The 20097-nt window shown below is 35.7% G+C and overlaps 1 protein-coding gene across 1 annotated transcript in view; it reads right to left on the minus strand.

The window, feature by feature from the left end:
* Nucleotides 1-209: 209 nt before the first annotated feature.
* fsd (transmembrane protein fates-shifted) overlaps nt 210-20097 on the minus strand; it is a 69964-nt gene continuing 50076 nt past the window's right edge. Inside the window, exons 3-5 of the mRNA XM_090382721.1 lie at nt 11742-11861; nt 6503-6683; nt 210-949 (exon numbers count right to left, since the gene is read on the minus strand). Of these exons, the coding sequence (XP_090238847.1) occupies nt 301-949; nt 6503-6683; nt 11742-11861 (950 nt within the window). The 3' untranslated portion in view covers nt 210-300. The remainder of the gene's footprint in view (nt 950-6502; nt 6684-11741; nt 11862-20097) is intronic.

The following is a 20097-nucleotide window of genomic DNA, read 5'->3' on the forward strand; positions in this document are numbered from 1 at the left end:
ACTGACACGACACTTTAAGTTATGTAACATTAAAATGTATTGTCTGTACTGCTCATATTCTAAGAGATGTTTGTGGGATGAAAATCCTAACAAATTCCTTCCAATACTAATGAAAGAAAAGCAATATCAAAGTTAGTGAAAATCCCATGAGTAACTTGAGTACACAACCTAACAATTGCCAAATTCTTTATTTCAAATATTCTGTACAGACTTTTTACCACCACAGTTAAAGTCATTTAGTATTTATGTAAAACCTGAATATATTCATTCATTTCACATGCAAAGTTACCTGAGTTTTCCCTAGAACTTACAGGGATACTCCGGGTGCCACCAGTCCAAAACCTGGATATTTTCTGACTTAAAGTTTATGATTTCTCCATTACCTCCTCCTTCTCCAGATCCAACAGAAGCGCTGGGAAGTTCATATTTGTAATGTGTGAAACTGAAAGTCAGTTGAAGACATCCAACATGAAGCCATATTGAACCATTCTGTTTATTTTTGACATGCACTAAACGACTTCCCAGTACTGTCCGTGGAATGGAAACAAAATGGTTACAAGTGATCCATAACACTTTACAACCTTCTTCTGAGTTTAAATTCACATCTTCAAAAGTTGTTTGAAAGTCTTCAGTGAAATCTTCATCCATCCAAGATGCATTTGTCTTTTTTTTCTTCACCTTTCGCCTAGCATTGCTTGATGGCATTACCTGAAATTTAAGATAAAAAAGCCACTTATCTTCATTATGAACATGCCACGCTGATACACAACAGCAGTGGACTAGTTTATAAACATCCTCTATAACTGATTTAGGTTTAACTGTTACTCGACATGAAAAAGCTGGATACGTATAGTAGAGCGCACGGATAACAGAAGCTCTCAGACAATATGGACGTTCTATACATTGCGGCTGAAGGCATGATGGCATGACTGCATTAGGACTATAATACCTGAAAAACATATATTGTTATTTAGTATCTGAACCACTTCATCTATGAAAGATACATAGAGAAGCAAAATTATACACAATTGATAGTACTTAATATTTGTTAAAAAAAAAAAAAAAAAAAAAAAGATATATTTCAAAATTACGTCACTTATGCAAGTAACTTTTAAGTTATTCAATTAATATATATTCCTAGATCTCAACTGTGCAAAGCAAAATGAGCATCTTGGAAATAATTTTCTCAAAAATAAGGGGGATGAGATATAATCAAAGTTACACCACAGGATTTATTTTGATGATATACTTCTTCACATTAATGCTTTTTATTATTCAGTAATGCAAACAATTTTATAGGTATTTTTAATTAGAATAGAATAACACAGAAAATCATTTTGGATGTAGTGGCAAAATTCATACACTCATAGTTTATCTACAGGTTTCAGTATAGTTAACCTGATCAAATGTATTCATGAAGTTGATGAAAACAGCACTGATAAATATTTGTTCAGGTTAGCGTACCTAAAATGGGAAAACATTACTAAATTAGATACTTCTATTTCAGCGTAAACACAAATTGATTTTTAGCTATAAATTGACAAATAAAAGTATCACCTTTTTTTTTTAAATAATGACTAAACACAGGTTATCTTGATTAAATTACATGAAATAAAAGCACTTGTTTAGAGTTTAGAATCCATTTATTACTAATAAATGATTTTTAGACTATGGTTAGTAATCATGCAAATTCTAAACTGCATACTAAAGCCATATACTGAAGACTATCACAATCCAAACACTGGAGTTCATGAAGTGCTTTCATTTCAAGTAATTTGATCGCATGTTTTGTTTTTTTAAAAAAAAGGTTATCTTATGCTTTGTCATCTTGCCACTTGGACTGGGGTACCCTCATACCCAAATTGGCAAAATGTTGAGTGTTGTAAATGTTATTTGTTCAATGTGTGATGTCAGTATTCATTTGTTTTGCTATATAATAAATGGAATTATATTATTATTAAAATCAGTAATAGAAAAAACAGGAAGAGAACCACAGCATGCACTTTTGTGGTGAAATGTGACTGACTGATATCTAAAAATGAACAGGGTTGATGCAGGAAATGCATGGTTGTAAAAATCACACACAGTGACCATGTTAACTCAAAATGCACATATTTTGAGAAATTTTTTTAAGAATATAAATCAAGTCCATACAAAATGCAAATATATGTAACTCAAGAGTAGCTGTATAGTAAATGATATTTTTGATATATGAAAAAATTGGTTGATTTTCACTATCCAAACACTGGAGTTTTTGAGCTTGCCATCAGGGAACCAGCATTCACTGTTTACTTTTTTTTTGTACAGTTAGCATCATATATACTTGTAAACAAAATTAACTACTGTTCTTGGCAGACAGGCCTCACGTACCTGATTGCTTAATGCGGGAGTACAACAGTACATACATTTGAGCTGTGTGTGTGTGTGTGGTGTGTGTGTGTGTGTGTGTGTGTGTGTGTGTGTGTGGTTCAAGACCATGTAACTGCTAAATACAGTAAGCTTCTTGTGCTTGCTATCATGTAAACTATCCTGGCCATATATAACTCTCATAGAGTATAAACAGAAAAATTTATTTACTTAGGCTGTAGTGCAAGTCCTTATGGTACTGGCAATGAACAGTTAATGTTAGCATAATGCTAAATGGATATTTCCATAAGAATTAACTAAAACAACTGAGATACATTCTGGCGCTCCAGACTACAGAAACCTTTAACAAATGAATAAGATTTGTAATTCACTCAGCATTTTCACCAGGAGAAGAGTTAGCCTGTCTGCCAACTTTGAATCCATGTACTCAAGAGTAGCTGTTGGAAATGTAAATTTCTTGCTGGCAGATATTTCCAGAGTGGATTAGTCTCATCAACACCGAAAGCCTATTTAGAAGCATAGGCTTTCCTTCTAGCTGAGAATGTTTGCAATCTCAGCTTCACCAGTTATCCTGATGTAGTGAAGACTCATGGTTTTTGAAGTACTGCAATCAGTCAATTATAGCAGCAAATGGTCTCTTCACTTTAAGTTCAAAACAAGGCTAGATTTTTGTATATACATCTTTACATGGCTTAAGATGAATACACAAAAATCTGGCCTTCTCCTGAATTAACTAGGCCACTGACAGGAACACTGGTCTTCGAGACCATCCAGCCAATACATTGCTCCATTTTTGCTTCACCAGTTCCTTTGCATATCTTTGATTTTGCTGGTATGAACACAAATTGTCTATACACTTGTTGCAGGTAAAGCAAGCGTTCTACTGATGTTTACAGCTTGTTCTCTATGCTCTTTCTTTCTTTTCTTACTAGTACCAAATAAACCAAAACTTTCACTTGCAATATGCTGAGAATTCAGTGCAAAAAAAAAAAAAAAAAAACAAAACAAAAACAACTAGAGGTAATAAATTACTTATTTAAGTTTTTTTTTTTACTAAGCAATGAACTTTCATACTGCATATGCACTGCCCATTAGCAAATTGTCAGCGGTCACTAATATAATTCATATGAAGTACACAGCACATGTAATACAGTAGGCCCTCGATTTAGTGGACTAATTGGGGGGAAGGGATATCCACTATTGCCGAAAGTCTGTTAAATCGAATGTATTATAATGTACATTGAGTAATTTATACACGTCACTAAAACATCTGTTAAAAACATAAAAATAAATTTATTTAAGAACCACTTTATTTTAATTAAACACATCAAAAACTATACAATGTAACTAATGGAGTGTTTCCACTACTTTTTATTTTTTTTTCTTAACGCTCACACAAAGTTGTTTTCAATGTGAACATTTAGTTTTTTCATTTAAATCCATTTCAGAGGGAAAAAATACTTTAAAATTCTTAAACTCCATTGAAAAAAAAAACAAAAAAAAAAGTTAAAAAAAGATACATAATATTCAGTATTAATATTAACTTAATTGAAAGAATCAATTTTCAGAGTCAGAAATAACTGTCATATGGAGGGAGAGATGTCAATTCCTTGCTGGTAGAGAGTTCTGGTGAAACAGGTCTAGTTGATGAAGTGGTCTTGAAGAAATCATCAAGCTTCAGTTGCCTTACACCTTGGTGCTGCTTCCTTATTACTGTAGATCGAAATTCTCTAAAATGTTCATAATAAGGAAGCACATCAGGGTCTGATGATGATTCAATATAATGGATGATATCATCCATATGTTGTCTTATAACAGACAATTTAGGATGAGGTGCAACTGATTCTTCGTCTTTGTAATCATCTTCCTGTTCTCCATGAAGAACATTTTCCGCAATCTCTCCCTCAGAAAAAAATTGATAGCCGGGATCACTTTTACCATTTTCAAGCCACTGTTCCACATCATTCTCAGTTGCATTTTTGTCACAGCCCTCAGAAGAGTCACGAAAATTAGATGTCTCAACTCCCTCAAAGTCCATTTCAGGTTCTATGTTGTACAACAACTTCTTCCAAGCATTGGCCAAGGTAGTAATCTTCATATCTTTTCATGCAGCGGCTAAATTGAAGAAAGCAATTTGATGTATGCATGTAAAATTTTGCGGTGTTCTGGTGCCTCTTGTATCTTCTTCCGCTTCTTCCAAAACAACCATCACCTCTTCCAAAAACTACTTCTTATACAACCTCTTACATGCAACAATTACACCCTGATCCATTGGCTGTAACAGTGAAGTAGTATTAGGAGGCAGAATTGCTAACTAAACTCTCAGCATTAGGGTGAGCAGATGCATTATCTAGCAGTAAAACAGTCTTTATTTCATTAGAAGGAATTTTCAGCACATCTGTCTGATGTGCGATGCTATCAGATATAAATAGGTTCTAAATTTTTACTCTAGGACAGAAATTTTTTGTCCATTAAATCGAGGGCCTACTGTATATTTACTGTATTTATTCACTCCTAAATGTGTGTAAATGTATTAAACTGGAATATTCACAATTTATATTTGGCAATCACAGAAGACAAGTTAAATCTTGGCAAATTATACCACTTGTGATAGAGTGTGAGTGTATTGCAAATGGAGAAATATCAAGTTTTGCAGTGGCATATTACTTGGCAGTTCTTGCAGCTGTTTGTTGTTTGGTTTTTAGGAGCATTAGCAACTAAGGCCATATTGCTCGGGGATATGCGGTGGTCATTCCCTGACCTTTCCGCATCCTCCGTATTTGGTGGTGACGGGCTCGAACCCCGGTCTAATCAAGAAGCGTGTGCTATGCACTGCTGCTCCTTCCCACCTGGCTACGGAGGCGCCTGCAGTTCTTGCAGCACAGATGGGCATGATAATACAAATTTTTGTCAATGATGATAAAACAATACATTAACTGATAAAACCTTAAGTGATCACTGACTACTCAAGATTATGCCAACTGATAAGGCCAGATCAAATCATACAGTCTTATCAGTATATAAGACTATATAATTGATATTATGCTAAATGATGACTTATAAGTTATCACTGTCGATACTCTCTAATTCATGCAGTTTAATCACATATTAGGTGGATCAAGTGAGTTTTCTGAGGCAAGTCTGCACATTGTACAGGCTGTGTGTGTGTGTGTGTGTGTGTGTGTGTGTGTGTGTGTGTGTGTGTGTGAGTGAGTGAGTGAGTGAGAGAGAGAGAGAGAGAGAGAGAGAGAGAGAGAGAGAGAGAGAGAGAGAGAGAGAGAGAGAGAGAGAGAGAGTATAAATATTAAAACAAAGTAAAATCCGTTGCCCACTTATTGAAGAAATGCATTAAGAGAACGTGGTGAACGAAGTGCTTCCAATTAGTGTTTTATCTGAAACACTACTGCACTTCCCCTTCTTAAAATAAATTTTACAATTGCATACCTAAACTAGATCAATTTAGTAGTGTAAAAATTACAAAGTACACCTGCATCTGAGTTTGGAAAATAGCAAAAGACTGATAATGTTTTGTCCTTAATTCTGATTTGAGCCAGGGTTCTTTCCACATGTAAAATAAGATTTACATTATAACGAGCTTTAAGTGCATCAGAAACAAGAACAATACCTAAAAAACTAAATAGTACCCAGTAATCCCCTTGTCATATCTGATCATTATCCAAAACAACTTTAAAAACATTCGTTGAGTAGCTTGGCACGTAGGTTAAGCTGTTCTTTGAAGATAATAAACCACTCAAATCTATTTTGGTATAATTATGTTATTTCAAAACTGAAAATATGTACATAATGGAGTCAAATGTTTTGTGGCATTTCCTTACCATTTCTTCAGCAACGTCTTTGCAATATCATCATCAACAAAAAGGTTACTTTGGTCAAAGGACGTTGCAACCGAAGTGACCTTTCATAGAGTGATACTGCAAAGACAGATGTTGTCGAAGAAGTGGTAAAGAAAATACCATAAAATGTTTGACTCCATTATGTACATATTTCCAATTCGGAAATAAACAATTATAACAATGTAGGTTTGCGTATTTTATTATCTTCAAACAATGTTAAAAAAAAGTTTGCTTATGAATATGAATTATTCTTATTTGAAATGAATAATATAAATCCATACCTTTTATAAACACCAATCCAAAATCTGTAAGTCTTAACAACATGAAGCGAACTTTTGCAGAGCAAGGCAAAAGTTTTCACAGTTTCAGGACAAATATATTCTGCCAAAAGGAACCACAAATCCATCGGATAATCGCGGGCATCGCTACAGGTATCACAGGACTTAGTTTGCTTAGCTCTCCCTGCAAATGATAAATTTATTCATGGTAGGGTAAAAATAATTGTATTTGATGTAATATTAAGTAATGTAATAGAGCAGCATTATTCAACCGGGGGTACGTGACAGATTAACAAGAAACAAAAATATTTTGGAACAATTGAAACGTATTTTTTACTTAACCATATTCTGTAGTAATTACACTATTGCCATTATTAAGCTAAGTGATGATTCGTCAGAATCGATGATTTATCCTATTTTTTACTTAAGCGTGTTTTGTATTGTAGTAAAATATAGTAGACATACATATATGGGGGTACAAAAATAAGAATGTGGTTCTTTGGGAGTATGCGAACAAAAAAGGTTGAGAAACACTGTAATAGAGAACCCAATAAAAAAAAGGGTTAAATTTGTCTTCATTCATATTCATATAAATTCAGAGGGCAATTTCATTATTTAGACCCAAGGTTCCCTACTTTTTTTGGCACATGTACACATGCACCTATCTGCATGTAACAGAGGGATTCCAATGAATGGACTTTCATGACATTTTATATTTGGGCCTTTTAAAAATATTTCATTAAAATTGGACAAATAGAAATCCATAGATTAAATGTCATTTTAACACAGTACTTTAGACAGTCCATGTATTGCTATGTAAGACTTATGAACATGATGTCACTTGTGAAGCTATACATACATATAGAAAGAATAGAGACTTAGAAATAAATGAGAAGAATAATAAATATTATAAAGTTGTTATTTATTAAATTGAATGCCTAAATTTAGAAAACAAAACTATAGAGTTTTAATAAGCATTCTATAAAGTTATAATCATAGTAATTAACTGGAAATAACTATATTTACTTTTCACTTCTATTAATCACAGAAAATGAACAAAAGTTCAATTAATTTAAGGGAAAAAATGCTCATTATTTGTATAAATACTGCTCAACTGAAAAATACTTACATTTACAGTGGACCTCAATTTATGACAGGCTTACAGCTGCTAATTTTGGTTAATCAGTGATGCTCATTCATGAGTCTTAGGACATGGTTTTCATTGTTTATTGTATTTGTATTCAGAGCTTTGTGACAGACTAAGTGTTATTATCATTACTTCTTTAAATACTTACCAGACTAAATTGCCTTCCAGTAGCCCATAAAAGTGAAAAGAAATATATAAAAGTAACAGAGTTGAAAACTAAATTAAAATTTACTGAAAAGCACAAGGGTAGTAAAAGAAACAAACACAAATTTGGAAAGGAGTATAGCCTAACTCAACGTACTGTGTCTACCATATTACAAAATAGGGATAAACTCAAAGCCCTGAGAGTAACAGATGCTTCTAAATGAGCAATCAAAGGTATGGAACTGTGGAGATTGCAAGACTGCTAATGTTATGGATTAAGGAGAAACAAATGTGAATTGAGTCTATTATCGCCAGTTTTGTGTGTGTGTGATAGACCCAAATGTATTTGTGATAATTTCAAATGTAAGTCCTCCTTCCTCCCTCTCTCCCAAATCATCTAGTGAAGTGCAAGGAAGACTTTAGGGTTAGCAAAGATTGGTTTGAATGATTTAAGAGGACTGGAATTCATAATGCAATCAGAATGGGGGAGAGCTGCAGATTTAGATAAGGAGAGTGCAGTCAAGTATGAATTTGCTGAGATAATGGATGAGAAGGGCCATCTGACACTACACATCTTTACCTATATGAGACTGGTCTCTTTTGGAAGAAGCTGCCTAACAGGAGCTACATTTCCAAAGAAGAAGTATCTGTATCAGGTCACAAGCCTATGGAAGACAGGATAACTTTGTTGTCAGGGGCCAATGCTTTGTGTTGACTTCAAACTTAAGTCCACATACATCTATCATCCAGACACCAGGATGTTTTAAGCAGCAGATGCAGATTAAACAGTGCTTGTCTGAGTGCATCTACTTTTGAAGTCAAATGGTAAGGCTTGTGTCACAAGACCGTTGTTTTCAGAATGGGCTTTTGATACCTCAACCAGAGCATACTAAAGGCTATATTGTTGCTGGATGATACACCTGCTCATAATCCTGAACTTGCAAATGGTTTATTCTTGGAGTATTCCTTGATTAAAAGGTCACTGCAAATTTTAAGAGGGCTATATGAAGGTGTTCCAGAAATACCATGAAGCAACTTCAGCTGACAATGATAGTGGCTTGATTTCATAGGACTCCTGGAAGTTGTTTGAAGTATTGTTTCAGCATGTTAACAGGTCTCTGTGCATTGTCTAAACTCTTTGTGGAAACCTCAGTGGTCAGAAATCCAGCAAGGAGTTCAATGACACCCTTGATGAAGGCTCTAAGGAAGAAGCTGCCAGGAAACTTGCCACATTTGTTCAATCCACAGAAGTGAATGCTGAGCATGTTGAGGAACTTGTTCAGTCACAACTTCAAGGAGCCAACAAATAAAGATCTTCAAGACCTTGACCCCCTTCATCAAACATGACAGTAGAGAGGAAGAAGATGTTCAAAGCAAGGCCACAACTTCACAATGCAAAATGAACTACAAGCCTGTCAGTTCGACAAGGTTGTGTCCTAATATAGGAAGATGTGATGGAAAAGAATAAAGCCAGCCAATAGAAAAACTGGACATATTCTGTTCTACAATACCAAGATTGGAGGAAGCCTCAACTCATATCATCCGTATGCCTCCAAAATTTCTTAATGAAGGAGATCCTCCTTCCAAAAAATTCTCAAATAAATTCCCATCAAGCAAGAGATTGTCTGAGGTAAAGGTAGGATTTTACTCCTATAATGTTATTTTATTATTTTTATGTATTAATTATAGTTTTAATCACTCTAGTTCTATCTCTAAAATTAAAGGTAAAAAGGTCTCATTTCAGGAAGGCTTTGATACATAATTTCTATTAATGTAATAACTTTGCATGTAAAGCAACCAATTTGCACAACAAGTGTTGGTATGAAACAAGTATGGAACCAATCACGGTCATTATGCGAGGGTCAACTATATAAAAGAATAATACTTGCCATGTATGGTGGCAAGTATTATTGATGTGGCAATAAAATTCCTGGACCAGTGCAATAAAAAAGAACACAAAGTGAAGAAACTCAAAAATGGTTTTATTTTTATTCAAAGTAATCACTAGCTGATTGAATGCACTTATTACACCATTCTAAAAGTTTCTGAAACAGGTTAGCAAAGGCATCCAGAGAGATGATGTTCAGTTTGATGGTTATGATTTTTCTTTATGTCCTCAACATCCTGAAATCTCTTTCCTTTGAGGGCAGTTTTCATTTTGAGAAAGAGGGAGAAGGTTGCTGGTGCTAGACTGGAAGAGCAGGGTAGATGGTTGACCAGTACAAAGCTATGTTTTGTCACCAATGTCTTCACAACAAGTTTGAACTGGACAGAGGCATTGTTGTGCAACAAGGACCAACTGCCTTTCTCTCAAAATGCAGCCTCACCCAGGAAATGCACTTCAACATTCTTTAAAGCACCTGTATGTAGAATGCAGCACTGATTCTCTCCCCTTCTGGTACATATTCCTCGTGAATTACACCGTTTCTCAAAAAACACGATCAGCATCATTTTGATCTTGGTCTTCTGTGAACAAAACATTTTGGTCCATGGTGATGGATTTTGAAGTCCACTGCATGCTCTGACACTTCATCTCTGGATCGTACTGAGACACCAACACTGTTCTCCAGTGATAATACAGTCAAAGAAATTTCACTGAAAAAGTGCCTTGACAAGTCTGGATGAAGCTTTTGCATGATGACAGACTCTGTTGCTTCTGCTCATCCATGAAGCTGCATGGCACAAATTTTGCACAGACTTTCCTTTTCCCTAAATCTTCATGCAGAATTTGACAAATTGTCTCCTTATTCATATCCAACACATCAGCCATTGTTCTGAGGGTCAAACAACAATCTCTTTCCACAATTTCCTGAATATTGCAACTCTATCCTTTTGATAAGTTCTTGGGTCACTGCAAACATCCTCACACCCATCTTTGAACTGCTATTCAAACATGCTGGTATGACTTAACGTTTCATCATCATAAATAGTTTTTAACATTTCATGCATTTCTGTTACAGATTTTCCCAGTTTAAAGTGAGATTTGATATTCGTAAGTTGCTACATCGCAAAATTATGTCATGGAATGCTAATGCTACTAATATGTTGTTACTTGCAACCTGTCAGATTACTGGACAATCTCTGTACCACCATCTGTTGTTGAGGAAGTTTGAACATGCCACTTCCATTTATTTCAAAACTCATTGAACATGAATGCAACAGCACCAGTCTGGGAACTTTTTTGCCACACCTTGTATAAAAATCATAAATATTTCAACAACTGGCATTTAAATTATTTTTATTAAAGAATAAGGTTGTATTTACAGTTCCACACATCAGATCTAGGGATAATTCAGTGTTCAATATGAAGTTCTCTGAGTAGATGCGAGTTGCTAATGCGAGATGCAAAAGCTCATGGGATTCTGTCAATGATATTTAGGTATTTTGCCAAGGACAAGGAAAGGTGATTATTCTTTTGTATAAGGCAATGGGTGCACAGAAAAGCAACAAGATTAATTGGCACAAAAGGCTATTCTTATCAAGAAAGACCAGTTTTGCAAATTGCATCAACTAGGCAACTGTGAGGACACCTGATTGAAGAATTTAAGGCTTTAAAGGATTCAGGAAACTAACTGCCAGTGGCATTCTTACTCTCTCAGCAATATGCATAAGGGATATAAATTTAAAAAAAGGTTGTTAGCAGGATACATGTGCAATACTTTCAGCTAGAGAAGAGCTGACCATTGGAGCAAGCTTCCTTCTGGTGTTGTGGAAGTGGGTAATTTGAACAAATTTAAGGAAAGATCAAAACATTTTTAGAGAGGGATGGACATATGTGGATACTTTTTTTTTGTTGATGCTGTATAACCTTGCTTCACTGCATTATTTGACACTACTAATTCAGAATCTGAAAATTTCTCTTGGTCATTTCTATAATAATACACAAGACACCCGTAATCCCAAAGATTGTAATTTTAAGGTCAACAATTTGGAGACTTAAGATTCACTTACTTTTATCAGAGTGTTTTGGAGAGCTTCTATCTTCTTCATCTTCACTAAGAGAAATATTCTCAAACTCATTTAGTTCCTTTTCATACCATGATTTTTCTCCTGAATTGCATATATCCTTAACTATACATGAAAGAAACAAAATGTCAGAAAATTAAGATGAGACAGCAGACAGTTTAATGTAGCAAATAATTAAACACATATGTATCTATTAATACAAATAGATATACAAACATAAATATACAAAAGATATTAAGAATTTAAGTGTAGTTTTTGCAGACCCCCGGGTTCCCCTCATTACCCGTTTTTACACTTCTTGTGGTGAGGCTTGCACCATCACACTCCATTAAATAAATTTAATAAGGCAAGATTCAGTATTAACAAATATGTACACTATGTACAATCAATAGCAAGTTCAAGTTGGCTTCAACAGGTCACCAGACAATACAAGTCTAAAAGGAAAAATCCAGGAGTAGCTTTTCCAAGGATCAAATAGAAGAATCTTCAGAGGCAATAGAAATCCAAAAGTAGTTCTAATATATAACAAAACATTGTTACCATCTAATACAAGTAATCACTGTGAGAAGTCGCAGTTTGAAGTAACTTTTAAGTACACCAAACCTGAGGTACAAAGAGTCACAAAAACAACGGTCTATCTTGAGTTAACTGATCAAAGTTCATCTCTCCTTTTGAAGACACGTGTAGCAAATGTATTAAGAGCATTAAATGCAACCTGGGATTGAACAAGTAAGGTTTATTTTCATTAGTGAAGAGTCCTGTAATAAGCTGAAGTTCTTGTCTATAGTCCAAATATTAGTGCCAATCAAGTAAGATATGATTGATGTTCTTGTCAGGGTCAACACAGACAAAGTGCAGTAGGAGACAGTCCTAGTTTAAACAGGTTACTATTAATGTACACGCACTGCGTGCCAGCCGTGTCACCTGTGCCATGAACCTACCAGCACTGGAAACACGAGGCATGTTGAGGTTTTTCTGGGTTTATGAAACCGAAAAATAAAAATAAAAAAAAAATAAAAAAAACGAACTTGTTTATTAGTATTGTTCTCGGCTGAATAATTCCGGGGGTGTGGGGGATGGGGCCCCCACACCCCTGGAATTATTCAGCCACACGTCCCCAGAAAAAAAAAAAAAAAAAAAAAAAAAGTTAAATTTTTTAAAAAAAATAAAGTAACAGCTCCATGATTGGCTGATTACGATTGCGTAATCACATTTTGGTCAGTTCTTGATTTGTGCAGGTGCCTGTTGCTTGCTGCTGTGAAATCTCCTTTGTCACAGGTATTTTTCACAGGAAATGGGCAAACACTAACGTGGTGATTTAACTATGGAATTTTTAAAATCTGTGAGCTTAGTGTATGCGGCTGAAACAGAAGATTGAACGAGGACACCCGACCGATGAGGTGAGTGGTTTTTCTTTGTCTCAGTTCAGTCTGATTGTTTTTCATAGAAATAGCATAGAAAAACGTGCATTTTTGTTTCTGTTTCGTAAAATTTCTCCATAAATTATCTTTTCTTTTTCTTCTTTTCAGCATTTCTCATTGTCAATGCTCGTAAAATAGCATAGAGAAAAGTGCATTTATGTTTTTCATAGAAATAGCATAGAAAAACGTGCATTTGTTTTTATGTTTTTTATAGAAACGTGCATTTATGTTTTTTTCAAATGTTGAGTTGCCGTTCCTTTTTGTTCATTCTATTTACTCTTTTTGTTCATTCTATTTACTCTTAAATTACCTTTTTCCCTTTTCTTTTTCGGTTTCAATTTTGTATAAAAAAAAAAAAAAAAAAAAACATTGGGGGTTAGGGGACAGCAGCTCCCACCAAAAATTAGTGATCGCGAAAAACGTGCATTTTTGTAACTTGAACTTTTAAATTTATTGGATTTATCCTTTGTTTTTAGCAGCCATATTTGTTGCTGTGTGCCACGTGCCATCCGAGTGTCACTTGACATCCGCTGGGTGAGGAGAGGAGGGGGAACGCAGCGAGTGGGCGGAGTCAAACCCGACAATCACTGCTTTCCCCAACCTCTCCTCACCGCCATTTTTGGTGGCTGTACCCGATAGTGAATCTCTAACAAAAATTAACAAATAACAAATAAGTAACAAATAATTAAAAAATAATTAAAATTCAATTTAATGCAATTAAAAATAAGAAAATTAATTACAAGAATTTAACAAAAAAATTGCAAAACGATTTTCCTTCCTGAAGCTGACAACGCTTTTCAACCGTATGTCATGATCACATGAATGAAAATTACTGAATAGGGGTGAGTATGAACCTTATATAGGGATTATTTGTCTTCGCGCATGCACCCATGAATTAGAGATCAGATATGGCGGATGAACATTAACAGAATTTTTATGTAATTTAATTTCTACGGTTTCTGCAATTAATAGTCTCATTTTATTATGTTGGACACTAAGTATTTTGGCCTCGTTAAATAAAAAGTGTTTTTCGTTAATGGCATGAAATGTTAATTCTGGCGCTGCTGAACAAGAAGCATGAACTGAGGCCGCATGTTGATTAACATGAATATTCAAAGGAAAACGCGTTGAACCTTGGTAAGATGAGTCGCAATCACCGCAAGAAATGTTATATACCAGGTCATTAATTTGTGTTGTGAATGAGGAAAGGACTGAGCGATTGTTCAGTATAGAGTGTAATTTCCGTATTGGCCTGGCAAAAATTTTAAATCTGGTATCTTTGAAGAATCTGTTAAGCTGTTTGTGCCACTGTTCAACATATGAGACAGAAATAAAGTATTTTTTGATATTACTATTGTTGGTTGGTGTAGTATTTTGTATCCTATCCTTAGCTTGTACCCTAATTTGGTTTACTGTAGCAAGGGGGATAACAAGTGTTTAAGAATCTGATGGTTAATATTTGTATTTCTGAGCCCAAAGCAGATTCCATCATTGAATATTCGTAGGCATTTAGAAATTCATACAGTGGTATCGATAAACCTGATTATATTAATAAGTTAGAATCAGTTGTTTCAGATACTTCCACTTACCTTGAAGTAGACCTAGCACTATTTACCAATTTAGTCAATCAATACGATAAAATTTTAACCCTTGCTACAATAAACCAAATTAGGGTACAAGCTAAGGATAGGATACAAAATACTACACCAATCAACAATAGTAATATTAAAAAATACTTTATTTCTGTCCCATATGTTGAACAGTGGCACAAACAGCTTAACAGATTCTTCAAAGATACTGAATTTAAAATCGTGGCCAGGCCAATACGAAAATTACACTCAATACTGAACAATCGCTCAGTCCTTTCCTTGTTCGCAACACAAATTAATGACCTGGTATACAACATTTCTTGCGGTGATTGCGACTTGTCTTACCAAGGTTCGATGCGTTTTCCTTTGAATATTCATGTTAATCAACATGCGGCCTCAGTTTGTGCTTCTTGTTCAGCAGCGCCAGAATTAATATTTCATGCCGTTAATGAAAAACACTTTTTTTATTTAACAAGGCCAAAATACTTAGTGTCCAATGTAATAAAATGAGACTGTTAATGTTCATCGGCCATATCTGATCTCCAATTCGTGGGCTTTTACGCGCATGCATGAAGACAAATAATCCCTATTTAAGGTTTATACTCACCTCTATTGGGTAATTTTCATTCCTATGATCACGACATACGGTCGAAAAGTGTTGTCAGCTTCAGGAAGGAAAATCGTTTTGCAATTTTTTCGTTAAATTCTTTTAATTAATTTTCTTATTTTTAATTGCATTAAATTGAATTTTAATTGTGTTAAATTGAGTTTTATTGTGTTAAATTGATTTTTAATTATTTTTTTTTAGTTATTTGTTACTCTAATGTAAGTTTTTCGATTTTTTCGTTTTAATTTCGGGAGAGTATCATGCAGAAGTGTTCTACATACTATATTGAGGTAAACTTCTCTTATTATTTTACAAATATTGATATCAATGTAGAACGTATTGAGCATTATAGCTCTGCTTCATACTAACTAAGCCACTTTTTAATGTAGATGGAACGAAGTCTTTTCCTTTCAGAAGCCAAAGAAACACTCAAATCAAGCTGCACATCTTCCAAGGAAATAGGGTGTGCCTTTTTTCAAATGATAATTCAAGTACAGTCAGTCCTCGTATAGCACGATAGTTGTGTTCCTAGAAACCCTTGTGCAATGCAAAATCGTGCAATATAAACAACAGGTCCTATGGGAAAAATAGGGTTAGGTGCCGACCACCCAAGATTGAACACACTTTTGGAAACCAAAACATTACCAAACACAATAAATAATCATAATAAAATACTTACGTATTTTATAACGATTAAAATATAACGATTATAATAAAAAATAATATAATTTATTATTATTATATTATATTTTATTATAATATAATAAATAATACGTAAGTATTTTTTACGAATAAAATACGTATTTTATTACGACTATTACGTAATAAAATGTTGCTAATGCTTTTGCTTCTATCATAAGAAAACTTGTTTTTTGTTTGATTTTCTATCCAAACAGATGACAGCTGTTCCATCTCTTCCAATTCTTTGTGTCTTAATCTAATGGATTTTAATTACACTTTGAGTTGTTCCTGCTATGAAAGTTGTTTTCGTTTTCTCTGCATTCTTTGTAATTCTCGGGGTTGCCTCATTTAGGTCTGTAGCATGTGCAATATCGCATGGTCTTTCATTTCGCTCAAAGCGTTTCACAATTTCATATTTTTTCTCTATCGACAGAGGCGGACTGGCCATAAGCCTTACCGGGAAAACCCCGGTGGGCCGGAGGCCGGTGTGATTTTGGCCACAAACCATAGTATGAGGCCATTATAAATTTTCCCGGGTAAGAATTTTTGACCCAGTCCACCTCTTGTTTATCGATATTGCTTTTCTTTTTCTCTCTGAATCTGCAGTGTCTTCACCAGGACGCTTCCTTTTCACACCTTTTAAGTATTTTACTCATTTTTAGGGAATAAAGCACAATTACAAAACGAGGAGGCACGCTTGATACACATAAACAAAGCTGCGCGTGTGTAGCCACTGAATAAACAATACCGTAAAGACAGAGATACACTATTAACACCTCACATTTTACTAAAGCACATTTCTAGGGGGTTACTACCATAAAACAATAAAAACAATTTCCAGTTGCGTTCCTGCTAATGGAATCTGTTATAAACTGGTAGTAAACTCGATCTAATTGCATTTACGATTATACCGATAGCTGGAATTGTGTTGGTTTTTACGTTATTATGGTAAAATGTGGTTCCCCTTCACTGATATAAAAAACATAAATACATTTTTAGAATCTTCTCTTCATTCCTATTGTGTTGTGTTCGGTTGGGGCGATTCTGCGTTCGACTGCCATTTCTTGTAAACACAAAGGCGAATCGTGCATAAGCGAATTCGGTTCTTGTTATATAAGATATCGTTCCCCTATTTATAAATCGTGTATGATCGAATTCGTGTAGTGTAAACACGTGTTATACGAGGACTGACTATATCTGTATTGGATCTCATAATGTAAGGCCACAGTAGATGTAGTCCTACAGGCTCCATATATCATCAGGAGGGCAGCACACTGGGCCTGCAGCAAATGTTTAATCACAGCAGACTTAGTAGCTCTATAGCAACAAGCACCGGCACCATAGATAATAATAGGCAAAAAGACAAATTGTAATATAGTCTGAGGGAGTGACCTCTCAGACCCCAATCCTTTCTGGTTACTAATTGCAATCTTGCTAGAATTGATTTACACTTTTCTTCTATGTACTTTACACGAGGCAGAAAATTTAAGGTGTCATCAAGATAAATGCTCATATACTTAGTTGTGAAATTATACTTAATGGACTGTCCTTAATACTTGACCAATGGAGGATACCCTTGTCTAGCTTACCCTTCAACAACATCTGAGATGTTTTATGAGGAGGTTACAGCCATGATTGGCCGTAACCTCCAAGGATGTCCATTTTCCCTGCACAAGAATAGTAAGGTCATCCACATATGCTATCATGGTGATCACTTCAAACCTTCTGTTAAGCCAAGAGTCAAATACAAGATTCCAACACAGAGGCCCCAATATTGACCTCTGTGGACATGCTCGTGAAACATTTCTGGAGATCTGTACAGATCCACTCTTGATGTTTATGGAACGATGTGAAAAATAACTTAATAAATCATTGTGTATTGAACTTGACATTCCAGTCTTCTGTAACCTCTCCAGGGCACTTTGCCACCAAAGGATGTTGGTCCTTGAGGTTGTCACCGACATTCTCTCAGATATGCCAGACAAGCTGTACTTGCTACCTGGGAGTCTAAAACACTGATGGAACTGATATTCAGGTGGCACTTAAGTCAAGTGGACCCAACTTCGGCGAAGTCCGGACGGTCTGTGACAGCCAAATCCTCTGCTTGCACCTTCACGATGGTGGGACTGTTAGTAATCTGGGCATAACCTCTATGCACAAGTACATGGTGGGTGACCACCCAGGTGTGAAACAACATAGGCAGGGGTCGAGGTGTGGTGCCCACACCACATGGAGGAATGCCGCCCCTCTGTGTTACCAGGCAGTACTAGGCGGTAGATGACTCATCAACTGGTGCAATACCACCACTTTACTTATTGGAGGCTTGAAGTGGTGGAACCCACGTTTATTTTTCCAGTGCTAAGTTCCGGTCAGCCCTCCCCCACCTCTTCCATCATGCAGTATGATTGATGACTTTTGAGGTTATGATGAACAATGTGGCGAGATCCAATCTTCCTTATATTTCGAGGGTACAGCTCTAAAACGGTGTTCGCAGGCCAGCCGATAGTTAGTACACCGGATGGAACCGAACCTATTGGTAACTCTCTAGGAGGCTTCCGGATCAGCTAGTGTATAATCTTGCTACCTCTACTCTGCCATATAGTGACTGGAGAGAGTCCGAGTAGTGTGTATGGAGGGGGGGGGAAACATTGTCGAGGCCACATTATGTCAAGGATCTGGATATATTCTTACCATGTGTACACCATATCCAAAAATTTCATTACTTCATACAGCATGTCCCACCCACTTTCTTACTATTGAATACACCATGAATTGTCAAACTAATAGAGTAAGCTTATCTGCGAAAAGATCTAAACCTCCCAAACACTTCCTAATTCATTTCACAAATATACGTGGTCTCAATTCTAATCTCAATGATGTCCATTTCCACTTGCAGTCTGCCAAACCCCATGTACTTATTCTGATAGCATCTCTGTTATCGGTTGATTCAACTACTTCTCATCTCAGTTGCCCAAATTATTCGCTGAATGATTCCTTTCGCCTCGAAGGTGGTACTTGTGCATATGTCCATTCCAATATTCCCTCTCAGAGACTTGGTAATTGGGAATATCCTCTTTTCGATCTTCTCTGGCTTAAAAACTCTCTACCTCATTGTGTTAAATTCATCTGTTGTCTCTACCGTTCTCCCAACTCCACTAATCACTTGGAGCTCTTTGACTGCCTCTCTTGGCAACTTGGCTTTCTCCAGTCCAACTTTCCTAACAGTGAGGTAATTTTCCTTGATGATTTTAATGTTCACAACTCCAGCTGGCTCCCGTTTTCTAGTCACACTGACCCGGCTGGTCGAGATGCTGAGGCTTTTGCAATTACTAACGACCATGCACAGACTGTTCATTTACCTACAAGAATACCAGGCAATCCTAACCATACACAGCCAACACACTTGATCTTTTTCTCACAAACAACCCTTCTAAGTACACGGTCGAAGTGAGAGGTCCTTTAGGCACCTCAGATCACAACTTGGTGATTGTCTCTTCTCCAATGGAGCCTTTAGCTCATGGCTATTTCCAACCTCGTATTGTTTGGTATTACAAGAATACAAAATGGGATGACCTGCGAGATTTCTTTTCTTCTTTTGCTTCATCGGATTACTGTTTCAAAACTTCTGATGTCAACGTTTGCTCAGATCGTGTTAGTGAAATTATTCTTGCAGCAATGGAATCTTTTATCCCACAATCAACTTTAAAATCATGTCCTTTATCTAAACCTTGGTTTTCCAATAAATGTGCTAGGGCTGTTGAAGAGAAGAATGTTGCATATCATAATTCGCTTATTTTTAATTCTGCAATGTCATTTTCTGCCTACACCAAATCTCTCAACAATTGTAAAGCAGTTATTAATCAGTCTAAACTAGAGTTTGAACAGGCTAAGAGTAGAAAACTTGCTTCTTGCCCTAATGGTAGCCGAGCATTCTGGTCTCTTGCCAAAGCTATTGGCCACAACTTTTGCCCATCTCTGCTCCCACCTTTGTCCAAACCAGATGGTTCTGTTGTCACTTCAGCCAAGGATAAAGCTGACCTGCT

Source organism: Mastigoproctus giganteus, chromosome 10 (assembly GCF_048544385.1).
Source record: "Mastigoproctus giganteus isolate SK-2022 chromosome 10, ASM4854438v1, whole genome shotgun sequence".
Taxonomy (NCBI): Eukaryota; Metazoa; Arthropoda; class Arachnida; order Uropygi; family Thelyphonidae; genus Mastigoproctus; species Mastigoproctus giganteus.